The 17,897-nt window shown below is 37.8% G+C and overlaps 2 protein-coding genes across 2 annotated transcripts in view; one reads left to right on the top strand and one right to left on the bottom strand.

The window, feature by feature from the left end:
- The window catches only part of poll (polymerase (DNA directed), lambda), a 46,968-nt gene extending 34,162 nt beyond the window's left edge, over positions 1-12,806 (top strand). The window contains exons 8-9 of the mRNA XM_028795903.2: positions 10,965-11,133; positions 12,001-12,806. Of these exons, the coding sequence (XP_028651736.1) occupies positions 10,965-11,133; positions 12,001-12,362 (531 nt within the window). The 3' untranslated portion in view covers positions 12,363-12,806. The remainder of the gene's footprint in view (positions 1-10,964; positions 11,134-12,000) is intronic.
- The window catches only part of LOC114647247 (cytosolic purine 5'-nucleotidase), a 1,192,165-nt gene that overhangs the window by 353,654 nt on the left and 820,614 nt on the right, over positions 1-17,897 (bottom strand). The window lies entirely within an intron of this gene.

The raw sequence follows: 17,897 nt of genomic DNA, 5'->3' as shown, positions 1-17,897 counted from the left end.
CCCCACCTCCTCTACATAACGCCCTCCAGAATGGTGCTTGATTTATCCTTTCAAATTAAATAACTTAAACAATGTGTCAACGTACAATTAAAGTAGAATTCATGGAAAAGGGACATTTGAAGCCATTTTTAAATCACGTCTGAAACAAAATAAAGATAAAAAAAGATAGAAAAACCAGGTATCAAGGATCTTAATGCTACTTAAAAAGCTCACGTTTATTCTTTAACTTTGAGCATTTAATAATCATGAAGTCTGTTTTCCATGAGGGAGTGCAGTTTATTCATTTTATCTGTTTAAGACTACAGTAACTCTTTTTAACATTATTTATAGTATTGGGTAGTTTTAAATTTCAAAGGTTCTACACTTTTAATTTGCAGCTGCATTTTAAGATCCACAAGGCCCTTGCATATTTCCTTCATGCTTATCATAGTTCTAGAAGACATATATTTAAAATTAGAAAAAGGAAAACTTGGGGGTTCCTGTTTTCACTTAGTCCAGGTGCTTTTTCAAATATCTTGAATAAGAAGGGCCCCAATAATACTACAGATATTACTGCCTGGGAAATTAGGCTGTGAAATCGGCTACCTTCCCTAAAATATAGTCCATTGTCAAGACAATCATGTTACTCTTCCAGCAGAACAAGTGATTATAAAATGATTTTTGTGCTTCAGTTGTCTTTTAATTAATTTAGTTCCACCTAAGCTATGTAGCTGCACTGTTGTTTTTTGAACAGTTGTTCTGAAATCTTGGCTTGAAAAAGATATATATTATGTTATTTTATACATACTGGTTATACAGTGGACTTGCACACCATCCATTGCTGGCTCCTGCTCTGTACCTGATACTGGCTTGGGGCACCCTGTCACCTTGAAATGGATTAGGTAGGTTTGAATTGTAATATATGCTATATAATAAAAATCTTGTTGTGTTAATGCATACCTGATGCAGTAGGTGTAAATCACAGATAACATCTTTCATGAGCCCAAGTAGTTTTCAATTTTTAAATCTCAGCCAAGGCCATAGTCTCTCCCACCCACCCTTAGCATCTATATACAATAAGACCACACTGCTACATTTTTCTTTAAAAACACAGACATTAGCCTCTGATGTCACCTTTCATCCACAGTACCCCCAGCATTTTCAACAACCGAAAATGGAAACTTTTAAAATTTCTCTCCAGAGCTGTAAGCTTCTGAACACACAGCATAAGCATTGTGGTGTTTGGGTGGGTTAAAACACATGATTCTAATCACACTCTTATTTGTTTGTGCTTATTACATAGCCCTTCCCTGATTGGATTCTACTCATTATAATACCTCATTCCCTGATTGGCCATCCTTCATAAAAAAAATCCGTATTGAAACATAGCAGAGTTAGAAGAGTTGCTTCCCATGGTGCCTGTTGTGTTGCATACCCATATGCATTTAAATTGTATTTTGCATATTTTCAATGCTGAATACAGACTCTACAAAACATAATTTAGATCCAGTTAGAAAGTAACTCCTCTATGTCCACTATGTTGGAATATGTTTTTCTTCCATGATGGGATTAGAGTCTGTGTTTTTACCCATCTACACCACAAAACTGAGGCCCTGTTTCCAGAAGTATACAACCCTGGAGAAAGTTTTCAAAAGTTTCCATTAGGCAAATAATTTCCCTGTCTCTACAGTTTTGCAATAAATCCTGTGACCGGCAATGTTACTGTCATTTCAAGTATTACTTTTCACAGATGCACAAATGCCCAGGGTAGGCAAATGTCTATGTCAGATGTGTTTTTAGTCAGAGATACTTTTGTTAATGATATAAAAACGCTAGTGTGGATGGTGATCGTTTTTAAAAAAAAATGTAGTAGTGTGGACGTAGCCATAGAAAAGAAGGTGGTGAATTTTTTTTTTTCTTTTTTAAATCAAAGTCCAGACTTTTAATTACTTGTTAGCGTTAGTTACAGATAACTTCTGTGAGACATTGCCTGTCTGACATTTAGAGTCCTATTATTTTTTAATTGGTTTATTGTCTCCTCATAAAATTAACTTGGATTTAAAGTTGTTAAAAAATGATGCATTACGTAAATCAAGTTTGTCAAGTTCTGGAAAATAGTTGTAGGCCTGTATTTAGTAGGTGTATTTTAAATTAGGATTATAGAGTGTTACTTCACAATGAATAATCCTGTTACAGTAATTGGTCTCTTCTGTTTATGTAGTTTAACACTTTTGCATTTCACTATTTTAGTTTCTATGGAAGCAGCACTCTTTCTAGCAAAGGGCAGATATGCAGAATAAGGAAAGTATATTCAGGGTGATGGTGATTTAAGAAGGTATGAGAATATCTTGTTACATTAAATTCATCAGTCTTTATTTTGTGTTAACACCATGCACCAACACAAGGTCATTTATAAAGCAAACAAGATTACAGTTTCGTATGAAATTGACAATCCAATAAGAATAATCAAATTTGAGGACCATTGGGATCAATAATAAGGTATTGACAAACACTATAATGAGTACTCAAAGGATCAGTATATAAATAACAGCAGTGCAGTACAAAATAGATAAATGAATTGCAGTAAGGAATTCTGTGGTGCATTATAGCTCAATACATCTTGTCTGATGTTGGTCCTTGCCTTATTCCCAGTGATAGGCACCGTATTCCTGGAACTCTGAACTGGATGTGCATGTTACCAGATGGGTGGATTAAAGCACAGCAGAGTTCATCTTAAAGAGATGATACACAAAAACAGTTTTTGAAAGTAAGAAGGAAGAGAGGTGCCTTCTGTCTAGATTTCAGACTTCAGGAGAGAGTTCCAGTTGAACATTCATTATAAATTTCTAATAAACTGTTGTAGGTGACAGTTCTACGTTTGGTTATGTACAGTACTTGTGATTACTGAACTGGATAGCATAGAGATAGTTTGTTGAATATGAAAAGTAATATTGTGAATTACTCATGTGCTCTAACTCTATACACTTGCTTCTTGGCATAATAAAATGGAGGTCTAATCGGCAAGGTGCTTCGTCAGTTGGAGTGATTCTTTCAAATTGCTGCCTACTACAAGATAATGGCACTGTCTAATAGCCTTTGTTCAGTTTGGGAGTATTTTCTCAGTTCTAGTAGACCATGACTGTTTGTCTAAAGACATTTGTTTGCCGACTTTTCTCACCCACAGCTTTCAGGCCCTGCTCTTGCTTGTCACAGTGAAACACTCAAAGTCAGAAACACTGAAATAGATATATTCATGTGTGTCCTGAGTAAATTTTGCATTTCAGCTTTCCGTTAAACCCATGTATTCCTATGTATATTTTGTACCTGAGGTGATTGTACATGTTCTTGTGTTGCCTGCCATCTGTTTATTAGTAAAATTATGATTTGATGTTGCAGCATTTTGAAGGATGTTCCCAGAGTGTCTGTGTTTGAAAAGAACATCAGGTTCAACTGATTAACTAATAGCGACATTTTTAACTTGCATTTCATGCCAACAACCAGTAACACCTCACACAATCTCCAGTGACATAGTAAATGCACGCTTCATGTGGTCTGATGAGGGTATAGCCGAAGTGTTGTGCTGCTAACCTCTGTCTGCAGCTAGTGTTTATGTAGCATTCCCAGGTATAATTGGCAGAAATCAACCCTGGACAGGATTCCAGGCCAATACAGCACAGCGCACACATGAGAACAAACACATACCTGAAAAATGTAATGTGGCTAACCAGCCTGAGGGAATGAAATTAGAATTTCTGTGAGCAATTAATGTGAACGTGAGAAAGCATGCAAACCCAGGATGCACCAGTTCAAAGTATACCATAAGTCAGGCATGTCAAACACGCGGCCCGCATGACAGATCCTAGTTAGCACTAAACATGTACAAAATGATTACTATCATTTGTGATTGAATCATTTTGCATCTTAGGCATTACTTATTGACTTTTCTTACTTCCGCCTTCTGATAAAAGCGCGTTTTCCCATGGCATTATGGTACCGGAAACGTCATCCGCTAGTATAACTGCAGCTGCGGCGTCCGCTCCTTGATACCCTAGGCATGGCACTGCCCCCCTCATACCCACGAGCCTTGACCAAAGTTAATGAGCTGCGACGTCGCAACTGAAGTGCTAGGGTGCAGCAGCGTGGCAGGCTACACTACTGACTGGGCTGCTGAGACTGGCCACTGGGCAGAATTGACCATCACGAGTAATAATAGCTCGCATATTTTCACGTTTTTTTGCTCTAGTTTTATGTAATTTTGTGCTAGTATTGTAACGAACAGTTAGTGCAGACTACAGCTGAAGACCTGAAGTGGACGCGAGAAGTTGGTGAGTTGTTTATTAACAAATTTTTGTGATTTTGAGTTTGTAAAATTAGTGTAGGTCAGGGGGCCTGTTGCATATCTGCTTATTTTACAATATAAACTTTGAAGTAAACTTAGTAAAGTAAAATTAGATTTTTGGAGGATTTGTTTTCCAACTTGAATTACTGAGCAATGAATTCAGTGTGCGTTTTCGTGATTTCAGTTCACACGAACAGGACTTTGCGCTGTTTACATCACCATACTCTTACAACATTGAGAATGCGCCTGAGAATATCCAAATGGAATTGATTGAACTGCAGTCAGATTCTATTCTGAAGGCAAAATGCAATGAAGTTGGTGTGCCAGGCTTGTATGGTCACCTGCCACCCTCGTATGTGCAGATCCGTAAGTTGGCATCGAGAGTACTGTCTATGTTCGGAAGCACTTACCTTTGTGAGCAATTGTTTTTGTTAATGAAAGCTACCAAAACCCCACATTGCTCAAGACTTACTGTCGAGCACCATTCAGCCCTCATAAAAGTTGCAGATGCACAAGATTTCAAGCCTGATATTGACGAACTGGTTACTAACAAGAGATGCCAAGTGTCGGGACAAATGAAATAGATCTCAGACTGTAAGACTCCTATATAAGGACATAGCTTAAGAGGCTAAGACTCTAATTGTACGATGTTGTACGGAGATTGTATGGAAATAAATTTCTTTTCTTTAAACTTTAAGTGTTACATTTTTTTAAAGTTTTCAGTATTGGAAAGAAAGCTACAGTAATTAGCAGGCCGCACTATAACAAATACTATTATACTAACGCACGTATGGCAGTCGAAGCAGCCCACCAATGGTACTGAGTTTGACATGCCTGCCATAAGTATAAAGCCAATACAATAATAGCTCAGTTAGCACTGAGCATACATTCTTAGAAAGTGAAGTGCTAACCAAAATAGTGGTAAAATGGGGTCAATATTTTAGGATATGGGTAAACCGCACAGTACAGCAATAGTAAAGTTTTATTCAGAAAATTGATTGATTCTTCAATGAGTTTGCTTCTGAGAATTTTGAATTTGTAGTTATAGAAGCTCTTGTGTGCAATTTTGGAGATGGACGTTGCCAGTTTAAAGAAGTACCAACATCAACTCAATATTTACCAGTTTGCAGTCGCTTAACATTTGCAGTTTCACATCAAATGAATGTGAAGACATTTTCCAGACATGATGGATGAAAAGCACTGAAACATACAGTGCAGTGTACACTGCAGCTGACTGCATCTTCACAAAGCATGATGAATAAATGTTAGCAGAAATTTCTTATTATTCATTGCAGCTATGAAAAAAAACAGCACTGAATGGGACAGCATTAAAAGGGCTCTTGCTGTACTAGCACTGAAGTTCTGAGTATCAGTTGTATAAAACTAATATGGGAGTGCCATTTACCAATCCAGTAACGCAGTACAAAGTCATAAAGCGTTTCCCTGTTAACACCACTAGGAACAAACATGTACCATAATGGAACTCAATAATGTAGTTCTAAAGTAGGCATGCCTGGCACCTGCTGAAACCTATTATACTTGCTATGTTTTTTTTTTCTTTCATTTGATTGGGTTAAAATATTACTTTTTTGTCCTAGTAATAAAAAATGTTTTTTTTGACTTGTTAGTATATCATAACATTCTCAAATCCCCTTACTCTAAATCAAGGTGGGATGGATAGAGCCTTTGCTAAAAGTTTTGGTCAACAGTCCAAGTATTACTAGACCCACTCATGCACACATTCACACTCGCACAGCATCAGTTTAAAAAATACAATTTTTGGGATGTGGCAGTGAAACCCTGACGGACCCAGAGAGAAAATGCAGATTACACACAGAGAATGACCAGGCCATAAATTTACTGTAAACCAAGGACTCCTCTCTGTACACATGTAACCAGTTTACTAACTAGTTCAGTTCAATAAAAGATGAACAGCATCTTAAGGATTATTTGCTTAGTAAGTGTGGTACAGTGGGTAGAGCTGATGTCTTTCAGATCTAGCGCCCTGTCTTTGAATCATTGTCACAGTGGAGTCTGCATGTTCTGCCTGTCTCTGTGTTGGGTTTCCTCCTACAGATGTGCTGGTTTGTTTAATTTACAGCTCACAGTTGTCCCTTTGTAGAGATGTTCAAGAATGCTGACCTGCCCAGTGCCATTTTTTTTGATCAAGTGCTGCCAGTATCACCTTTAATGGATTTCAGGCACACACAAGGCTAAACAGGTATTAGTGTTGTGTAAATAATGTTTATCTCATGATACAAAAAGAATAAATAAAATAAATACAAATTAAGAAAACCACTACATTGAATACCTGGATGACAAAATTGGTAGCGTGGCATAAAGATGCTTGGAGTCCATTACAGAGGGTAACTTCATGATTTCATTGAAGAAGAAACAACAAGTTTATGCAAGTTAAACAACTGACTGACTGACTGATCTGAATTCTAGTTTTTCATATCCTAGTATTTTCATATCCACCTTGAATTTATTTGAAAATCTGAACTCTGTACATTCAAAAACTTAGATAGTAATTTATAGTGGACAAAACAATAGTACCATATGTAAAAACAATAGGATTGAAGTTCTCTACATGATAGAACTCTTAAGTGCTCTAACAAGCCTGTCACAGCTATAACTCAAACCGCAGAGGCAGTAGTCGTACACATATAGGTGTAGGAGGCACAACAAGAAATTGACTTGGTAATTTGTATATGTGCTGTTGTTTCAGATTGCTTCAGTAGGTTTTACCCTCCTGAGATAATGATTTTGTTTGTGTATCCCTGCAATAGTTTACTGATTAGGTCACAGCTTTAAAAGTATGAGTTTGCTGTCCATTTCTGATTTTATTTTTTTTGTTTCATATAATATTGTAAAGCCGCAATGTGTTACCGTAATTAGCTTCAGGGTTTGAATCATAAACTTTGCTGTCATTGTTCAATTTCCTCATTCTCCCTCCTTTCCTTTTTATTCTTTGTTCTCCTCTTTTCCTCCCATATCCAAAGTGTGTGAGTGTTGCGTTAATTGTAGAATTTAAATTGGCACAGTGTACATTATATATGAGGAGTTCTAATCTGGATCTGTATTTATAAAGCATCTTTAGATGGTGTTGCATATGGCAATGACTTTTTTGCCTTACAGCCTGAAATTAAAACACAATAAAAATATTTTTTTTCAGCTTTTGTTTACTCGATGGAACTTATAACATTCAAAGATATAATAACAACAGTTCAGAAAAAATATAATAATAAAAATAACAAGAATCACTACAATTGATAAAGGATCACCTCCCTCCCAAACAATACTTGTAAACTCCCCTCAGGTATAAGGAATCGCCTTCTCCATTACACACCAAGCTGATTGGTTCCCCCCTGTGATTAATTGTGATCATTCTGATTAGTTCAGCATAAAGATTATTTATGGAAATTTCCAGTGCTTGGTAGTGCAACTGAAAGCAAACAATTCCTTATGGGTGGCATGGCACTGTCAAAAGATCTTAGGGATAAAGTTCTGAGCAGGCACAAGTTGGGAGATGGTTACAAAAAGATTTCAAAAGCTTTTTCAATCCCTATGAGCACAATATAGCCCATAATGAAGAAGTGGAATGTATTTGGTACTACTAGGAGCCTGCCTGGATCAGGTCATCCCGCCAAACTGGATGGAAGAGTGAGGAGGAAATTGGTCAATGACAACTTTGAAGGATTTACAGGATTTTATGGCAAAAGGGGTCATTTTGTGTATGTGACAACAATATTACAAATGCTCCACAAATATGATTTGTACAGGAGGGTTGCAACAAAAATGCTACTTCTCAAGAAAGGCCACATCAAGTCTCATTTCATCTTTGCTTGAAACGTACCAAGAAGATTCTGAAGCCAAGTGGAAAAAGGTGTTCTAGTCAGATGAGACCAAAATCAAACTATTTGGCCTCAACTCCAAACTGTACTCCTGGAGGAAAGCCAATACAAGTCACCATCAAAAAACCCCACCATACCTACAGTAAAGCATGGAGGTGGTAGCATCCTGTTGTGGAGGTGTTTCTCTGCCGCAGGGACTGAGGCACTTGTCAGGGTAGAAGGAAAAATGTATGGGGCAAAATTCTTGAAGAAAACCTACCAAAAAATTGAAGATGCAAACAAAGTTGGCCTTAGGGCTCATTTATACTTCATGCTCAGAACGCGTATGCGCCTGCATCATGGCCGCCACACGTTCCCATCTGTCATTTGACGCGTGCACTGAGCAGGTCCTCGTAAATTAACGCGACGTATCCACAAGTTGCAGTTCCAGAAAAAAGTCGGGGGGGGCGCAGTGTAATAAAAGTCAGAATGTGATGTCAGAGTCTCTGTTTACTATCTACATGTGACAGCAAGCCGCTATGCGGATCCTACGGGATCGATGTGCATGCTTCAGTGTTTGATAAATGGTTCGATGTGGTGAAGCAAATTCCGACATACAGATACATTCCTGCTGCTTTTATATTCAAGCGTCGCATATTCCCGATCGTAATGACACAATACATTTTAAAAGTCTTACGTTCCATCTTTTGTGCTGTCTTTTTTTTTTTTTTCTGCAACTTCACAACAGCAACATAATGTACAGTGCTGTATTTGAACCACAGACGAAAAAAAAATTAAGGACATGGTGAAAACGTGTATTTTGCGATTAAAGTGGAAATTTTGGCTTTAATCTCAAAATGTCCAATTTAGCCTCGTAGTTTACTTTATCATTAAAGCAGACTGTCGTAGACATCATCCCAGTTTTTAATCGCTACGGCAAGAGGCAATAGATCACCACATAGAACACATTAAGTGTATGATATTCCAACTCTCTGCAAATTTAGAATCTTTAGATTTATACTTGATATCACTTTCATGATGAAATACATTAAAGTATGTATGTTACATTTTACAGATAAATTGTTAATTTTGTTTAAATAATGAATACTGTCAATAATTACACACATAGGAGTGACATGGTGGCGGAGCGGTAGCACTGCTGTCTCGCAGGGAGTCACGTCGCTGGTATTCCCTGCTGGGTTTCCACACTGTGCTCCGGTTTCATTCCAAAGATATACAGATTTGGGGATTTGGTCCCGCTAAATTGACTCCAGTGTATGTGTGTGCTTGTATTTACCTTGCGATGAGCTGAGGCGCCGTCCAGGGATTGTTTCTGCCTCTTGTCCAATGCTTGCTGGAATGGACACATCCTTGGATTGATGGATTTAATCATTAAACATCCATTTCAGAGATAATGCGGTAAGGTGTCATCGGAATTTAATGGGTGTTCCAGGCAATTCACAACACAGCGAAGCTGAACCTGTTCTCACAGTGATATCTCACACTGCCACCTGCTGGATTCCTCCAGATTTACGTAAAGTACATGCGCAAGTATAAACAGTACAACGCTTGCGTAGCAGGAGAGTCCGCTGCAGCATGCGTTGCGTCACATGAAGTATAAACCCGGCCTTACAACATGACAATGACCAAAGCATACTGTACAGCAAAATTGACCACACAGTGGCTGAAGGAGACAAAAGTGAATGTCCCTGCGTGGTGTAGCCCAGACAGAAACCCTATTGAAAATCTGTGGACTTGAAGTTTGTAGTCCACCAATAGTCACTATCCAATTTGCCTGAGCTTGAACAGTTCTGTAAAGATGAAAGGGCAAATATTACGGAGTCTAGATGTGCAAGGTTGATAGAGAAGTTTCCCAACAGACTCAAGGCTGTAATTAAAGCAAAAGGTGGTACCACAAACTACCAGCCTGGGGAGATGGTCCTTTATCAATTCAAACTTGGTCAGTTTTTTATTTATAACTTTTCCAAACTGTTGCTTTTATATCTTTGATTTGGATGTTGCCAGTTGCATCGAGTAAATAAAGTTGAAAAAAATATTTTTGTGTGTGTTTATGCTATAAAGCAGCAAAATGTGAATATTTTCAAAGGAGTTCATTCTTTCTTACACCCACTGTATATTTGGCAGACTCGTTTACCCCAGTGTCACTTACAAGTCAAGGCACACTAAATTTTATTTATGTATATGTTTATTTATTTTTAAACAGTTGGAGATGAGGTGTCACGCTTACGCACTGAGCCAGAAGCGGTTAACTGAACCAGCAGTCTGTCCTGACCTTTTTCATATTTTTGTGTGTAATGCCCATAAGACTCTCTATGACACTGTATTGGAAAAAGAGCGGTCAGAAAGTGAATGATTGTTTTCTGTTGTAATGAAAAACAAAGTTCTTTTCAGTGTGCTTCTTGTGTTGTTTGTCAATATATACATATTTTATTGATTTTTTTTGCTTATTTAGTTGTATCGTTTAAACACTTATATTATTGTCGGGAGTCAGAATAATGATAATAATAATACTTTTTATTTATACAATGCCTTTCCCAGAATACAACAGTAATGTACTGTTATTTACATTGCATCTGAAGAAGGTAATTTAATCAAATCAGTAATTCATCCCAGCAGACCCTTTTATATCTAATATGGTAAAACAAACTGCATAGGAGTAGAGAAGAACTATCTTAAAATTCTGTTGTCATAGTTAAATATTTGATTAGAATATGCTGTGACAATCTGAAAATGGTGATACAGAGTAATTACGCTTGGCACTGATGGAATTGTTATTGTTTATAACACTAAAGGTGAAGGACATGGCCTTGTCTCTGAACCCTGGCTTGATCGCTGTAGCGTGTGGCTCATATCGAAGAGGAAAAGCAACCTGTGGAGATGTCGATGTCCTTATCACACACCCTGATGGGATATCCCACAAAGGAATATTTAGTAGAGTCTTGCATGGACTTCGGCAAAATGGTAGGTTCATACTTTAGTGAAATTTTACTTTCTTGTATAGACGTTTTATCAATCAATCAGATTTTATTCTATATAGAATTTTAAAAGAATTGGTTAAACAGTGATCAGCTCTGCCACCTCACAGATGCAACATCCTGAAGTCACATCCTATCCACAGTCGAGCTTGTATTGTACCAATGTCTGTGTGGCTTTCCTACTTGGACTGCACTTTTCGTTCCACATTAGTTAGATTAAATGTCAATTTCATATTGGCTGTCTGTGATTGGGAATGTATTTACAGGACTCCCCAGGCTGATGGGAAAGAGTCCTGGCCCCCGGTAACCGTACAAACTAATGTGAACCAACAAAAGTGAATGCTTGATTATTCTAAAAGCACTATTTTCCTTTTGCTGATTGTTTGTAAATTTCATATAGCAAATAAAAAAAAATTATTAAAAGAAAAACTAATATGCATATCTCAGGTGTATAACTGGTGAAAACTGATCAAGGCTAAAGAAACACAGTGCAAAATAAAAATGACAGGTTCATAGCAAAGGAGAGATAAAGATATTATAAGAAAACGTTTGTTCTGAAGTGATCCTTATCCAAACTGATACTTTTGTGCATTACATAGAGGATATCTCCGTATGATCTAGTCCTTAGAAATGCTGTTATATTTGACACCTTTTAAGAATGTGCTTTAATGCTTTTCTGTAACTTTTAATTCATTGCAGTCTCCTCAGAAATTAGTAAAACAAAAGCCAAGAGAACTGATGTTTTATTAGATGAATTAGCATTATAATCTAACCATTGCCGGCTTTAACTCATTTAGGAGAAAATTTTCAAGTGAACATTTTTTTTAACAGTTGTATTATCTTCTTATGCAAGGCTTCCTAACAGATGATCTGGTCAGCCATGAGGAAAAGGGAAATCAAAAGAAATACCTTGGAGTCTGTCGTCTCCCAGGACCTGACCATAAACACAGGAGACTTGACATCATTGTGGTGCCTTACAGTGAATTTGCCTGCGCTTTGATGTACTTTACTGGTTCAGCACACTTCAACCGTTCCATGCGGGCACTGGCCAAGACCAAGGGGATGAGTCTTTCTGAACACTCCCTCAACAGCAGTGTTGTCCGCAAGGGCAATGTGAAAATAAGCACTGGCTTCCCACTCCCCACTCTGACCGAGAAGGATATTTTTGACCACCTTGAACTGCCTTACAGAGAGCCTCATGAAAGAGACTGGTGACAATTGTAAGGATAACTGCATTTAGTCTTGTCTTCTGATTTTAAGCAATTTAACTGAATGCTCTGTGTCTTGATTGAGAATTGAAGGATTAAGTGAATATTTATTGCTCTACAGTGAAACTCTAATAATGAAATGTATATGTCAGTATCTTTGCACATTTATAATACCTGTGATATTTTAAAGTAAATTGATCAAGACTTTTAGCAATGTAGGACACAATTACAAATGATTTTAAATGCTGCATTTAAAATACTTGACAATGATTGTCAGCACAATATACGTGCTTATTTGAGAAAGGGATGAATTAAGATTTAAAAACAGGAGAAACTACTAAATTAGTTGAGTGAATGTACTAAAAATAGGGAACTATAAATGTGTAAGTAATTATGCATGACCAGACTGTTTTAGAAATATCTGCTAATAAATGGAATATTACACTGAGTATCCACTTATCTATTTAGTGGACTGGACTGTAAGTCCATCTGTAAAGGTCTAAATTTAACACCTGCAGCTTAAAAGAAAGGCAAGTCTTAACACTGCGTGAGTGACCGGTTTTTTGGATGTCCCATCAGTTCCCTCCATTGGCCCAAGCAGCGTTGTCACACAGGGGTTAGGGCTGTGGCAGGCTTTACTTAGCAAATTATGTGAGATTTGAGCGCCATCTTGTGGTTAACATCTTCTTTACTTTATTTAGTAGTAGATCCTCAAATGCATTTATACAGCAACACATTCATTCTGGTAGTTTAACAGCCATTTTCTGAATTTATAAATTGGTTCTTTGTATTGGGGGGGGAAAAAACTTTTTACAACCATACAGTACATGTTTCCTGATACTGGATTTCTTTAATCTTCTTTTACATCTTGTAATAGGGAAGGTGACCTTATTATAACTCCAGATTTGCTGGGGTGTGTGTATACACAAATATATAAGTATATTGTGTGTGTGTGTGTGTGTGTGTGTGTGTGTGTGTGTGTGTGTATGTATGTATGTATGTATGTATATATATATATATATATATATATATATATATGTATGTATGTGTGTGTGTGTGTGTGTGTGTGTGTATATATATATATATATAATATATATATATATATATATATATGTATGTATGTATGTATGTATGTGTGTATATATATATATATATATATATATATATATATATATATATAAATAATATGTGTGTGTGGAAGAGAAGGTCTGTGATACAGTTTGCATATTTTCAGCTGGAGATCCACAAAGGGAGAAAATGGTTCTCAAATATTTTTAAATGGAAGAGGGTTGGAAAACCTACAGCTGTTTCTTGAGCTGGCTCACATGAAAAATTTGGGGAGATGGACTGTAGCAAGAGATGTGACCCAGTGGTCTCTCTGGCTGAACTCTAGAGAACCAGTGTGGAAATGGGAGAAACTTCCAGAAAAACAACCATCACTGCAGCACTCGACCAATCTTGGCTTTATGACAGAGTGGCCGGGCAGAAGCTTCTACTCTGTAAGAGACACATGGAAGCCCACTTGGAGTTTGCAAAAAAATATGTAAAGGACTCTCAGACTGTGAGAAACAAAATTCACCCATTCTCCATCAATTGCCTTCTGTTACCAAGAAACAAGAGTGGGCCTCTGCTGCTTCTTCCAGTCTGAATCATGCACTCACTGGCACTTTTTCACTCCAAAATCTTCCCATGAATGGCATCTTTCTGCACTCCAAAATGGTGGAACTCTGAAGGAGGGAGGGTGGAAAAAACAGTCCAGCAAAGTTTTCTGATTGCTTCTTGTATTTTCAGACTTTTGATTGCCAACTTGAAGGTGAATTTCAGCAACATTTTTGGAGGTTAAACTATCATTAAACACTTCAGCAACTTTTTAAGAGTTTGAAAGGGTTAACAGTTTAAACTTTTGGCACATTGTCTCCTGAAACCATCACAAAAATGATGACCAATACTTTCCATGCTGAAGGAGTAATCTTAAACTTAAGCTTCTAAAGCAGCATTTGATGACTCCAGTGTAGTGACTGTCTTTTGGTGTCTTGTAATGCATCCACGTTTTCAGCCTCACAACTGGAGAGCAAATCTGAGCACTGCTCTTACTGCTCATTTTTGTAATCGACAGCTGGTTTTGTTGCACCAACTATGCATTCTTACTTGAATATCCTAAGTTTTCCGTGATGTTGTTCATACTTCCCTTAGATACCGAGCGCTCAGCTGAACTTTTCAGGTTATAATCCATTTATCCTCCTGGATGAGTTCGTCATCACGCTAAAGAAACACCAGAGTTACTGTTTTTCTTGGCTGTCCAGAGTGCGGTGCATCAATAAGCTCTACTAGCCCTCTTCTGATCCCACATTTTGTAAAGGTCAGTGACTAACTGTTTTATTAACAACATTGTCTCCATGTCTGTCTTTTTTTTAACTGCTTGTGAATGTTCGTTGCTGATTCATTCTCCACAAGACAACATTCAGTTAACATCCTGTTGTTGAGAAGCACATCTCTACACAACTCATTCTTGTGAGCATCTGCAATGCACTGGGAGACTCTGGCACTGTAGCAGGTAGTGGGACTGTTCAAATTAACAACAGAATAAGCTGCAGGCATTCCCTGATAAATGGGAAATGCTAAATTTCTTAAGCAACCCACATATAGCAACTAGAAAGATGCAATCCATTTTTGCATGTTGCCATACCTCAGAATTTCCTTTCTCTTTTATTTAATATAAAATATTGTATTGATTGCAAGGTTTCTTTAAAATATGTAGATTATAGACCACTGAAATGTATGATCCTACACCTTCTTCAGATCACACACTCCTTCCTTGACCATGTAGAGAAACTAAATGATGGATTGATTGGCTGTATTACTTGTCCTGTGTGTCTGTATCCTTGTTTCTTATGCATCTGAATTTCGCCCATGGGATTAATAAAGTTAATCTAATCTAAGATGTAATATGGAGTTGTCAGGGCAGCTTTAGAACCTCATGCAACTTGTCTAATGTGAAATGCGTTACATTTGTATGTCCCACAGATTCAGAAAATATTCAGACCCCTTCACTTTTATTTACATTTTGTTATGTGGCAGCCTTGTGCTAAAATCATTTAATTATACTTTTTCCTTCATTAATCAACACTCGAAACTGTGAATGACAAAGAACAAACAGAACTGTAGGAATTTTTGCAAATTTACAGTCATATGAAAAAGTTTGGGAACCCCTCTTAATTCTTTGGATTTTTGTTTCTCATTGGCTGAGCTTTCAAAGTAGCAACTTCCTTTTAATATATGACATGCCTTATGGAAACAGTAGGATTTCAGCAGTGACATTAAGTTTATTGGATTAACAGAAAATATGCAATATGCATCATAACAGAATTAGACAGGTGTATAAATTTGAGCACCCCAACAGAGATATGACATCAATACTTAGTTGAGCCTCCTTTTTCTGATATAACAGCCTCTAGACGCCTCCTATAACCTTTGATGAGTGTCTGGATTCTGCATGGAGGTATTTCTGACCATTCTTCCGTACAAAATCTCTCCAGTTCAGTTAAATTTGATGGCTGCCGAGTGTGGACAGCCTGCTTCAAATCATCCCATAGATTTTCGATGATATTCAAGTCAGGGGACTGTGACGGCCATTCCAGAACATTGTACTTCTCCATCTGCATGAATGCCTTTGTAGATTTCGAACTGTGTTTTGGGTCATTGTCTTGTTGGAATATCCAACCCCTGCATAACTTCAACTTTGTGACTGATGCTTGAACATTATCCTGAAGAATTTGTAGATATTAGGGTTGAATTTATCCAACCCTTAAATATAACAAGGGCCCCAGTCCCTGAACTAGTCACACAGCCCCACAGCATGATGGAACCTGCACCAAATTTGACAGTAGGTAGCAGGTGTTTTTCTTGGAATGCGGTGTTCTTCTTCTGCCATGCAAAGCACTTTTTGTTATGACCAAATAACTCAATTTTTGTCTCATCAGTCCAAAGCATTTTGTTCCAAAATTAATCTGGCTTGTCTAAATGAGCATTTGCATACAACAAGCGACTCTGTTTGTGGAGTGAGTGCAGAAAGGGCTTCTTTCTCATCACCCTGCCATACAGATATTCTTTGTGCAAATTGCGCTGAATTGTAGAACGATGTACAGATACACTATCTGCAGTAAGATGTTCTTGCAGGTCTTTGGAGGTGATCTGTTAGTTGTTTGTAACCATTCTCACAATCCTGCACATATGCCGCTCCTGTATTTTTCTTGGTCTGCCAGACCTGCTGGGTTTAACAGCAACTGTGCCTGTGGCCTTCCATTTCCTGATTCCATTCCTTACAGTTGAAACTGACAGTTTAAACCTCCGAGACAGCTTTTTGTAGCCTTCCCCTAAACCATGAGACTGAACAATCTTTGTTTTCAGATCTTTTGAGAGTTGCTTTGAGGATCCCATGCTGTCACTCTTCAGAGGAGAGTCAAAGGGAAGCACAATTTGCAATTGACCACCTTAAATACCTGTTCTCATGATTGGACACACCTGTCTATGAAGGTCAAAGCTTAATGAGCTAATCCAACCAACTTGATGTTGCAAGTAATCAGTATTGAGCAGTCACATGCATTCAAATCAGCAAAATTACAAGGGGACCCAAATATTTGCAGAGCCAGTTTTTCACATTTGATTTAATTTCATACAACTAAATACTGCTTCACTAAAAATCTTTGTTCTGAAAACACCCCAGTACTCAGATGCTCCTAGGAAATGAAAGACATACCACTGTTATCTTTTTTGTTGAAAGGAGAGTAAATTATTATGCAGGCTGAGGGGGGGGGTTCCCCAAACTTTTTCATATGACTGTATTAAATACCAAAAAATGAAATTGCACATTGACACAAGTATTCCTTTCTGCAGGGATTCCTATCTGGAGTCTCCTTGGGTATGATGCAGCAAGCATCGCACACCTGTATTTGGGGATTCCCTGCAATTCTTCCTGGCAGGTCCTCCCATGCTGTCAGGTTGAATGGCTCTCCAGAGATGCCCTTAGCCACTCAACAACATTCCCAGAGTTGTCTCCAAGCCATTCCTTTGTTGTCTTTGCTTTGTGCTTGTGGTTGCTGTACTTTTGGATGGTGAATTTCCGCCCGGTCTATGATCCAAAGTACTCTGGAGCAGGTTTTCATTAAGGACATCTCTGTAATTTGTGCCATTCAGCTTTCCCTCAACTCTGACTAGTCTTCCAGTGCCTGTTACTGGAAAGACCCTCAAACCAAGACGCACCCACATTCTGTTGGAATGGTGTTGCACAGATGATGAGACATGATGTGAAAAATGGTTTTGTCAGACCAGAGACTCTTGTTTTTCCCAGTCTGATTGTTCTTTAGGTGTGTTTTGTAAACTCTAGGCGGGCCTGCATGCCTCTTTTACTGAGAAGAGCCTTTTGTCTGGTCGCACGGTCATAAAGCCTGGGAAGGTGGAGTGCTGCCATAATATTTTTTTTTCTGAAAGTTTCTACCATCTCTACACAGGTTATCTGGAGCTCCGCCATAGTGACCATCGAGTT

The sequence above is a fragment of the Erpetoichthys calabaricus genome, chromosome 2, assembly GCF_900747795.2.
Source record: "Erpetoichthys calabaricus chromosome 2, fErpCal1.3, whole genome shotgun sequence".
Classification (NCBI taxonomy): domain Eukaryota; kingdom Metazoa; phylum Chordata; class Cladistia; order Polypteriformes; family Polypteridae; genus Erpetoichthys; species Erpetoichthys calabaricus.
Note: the sequence above shows the minus strand (reverse complement) of the source record. Positions and strands in the feature narration are given on the sequence as shown.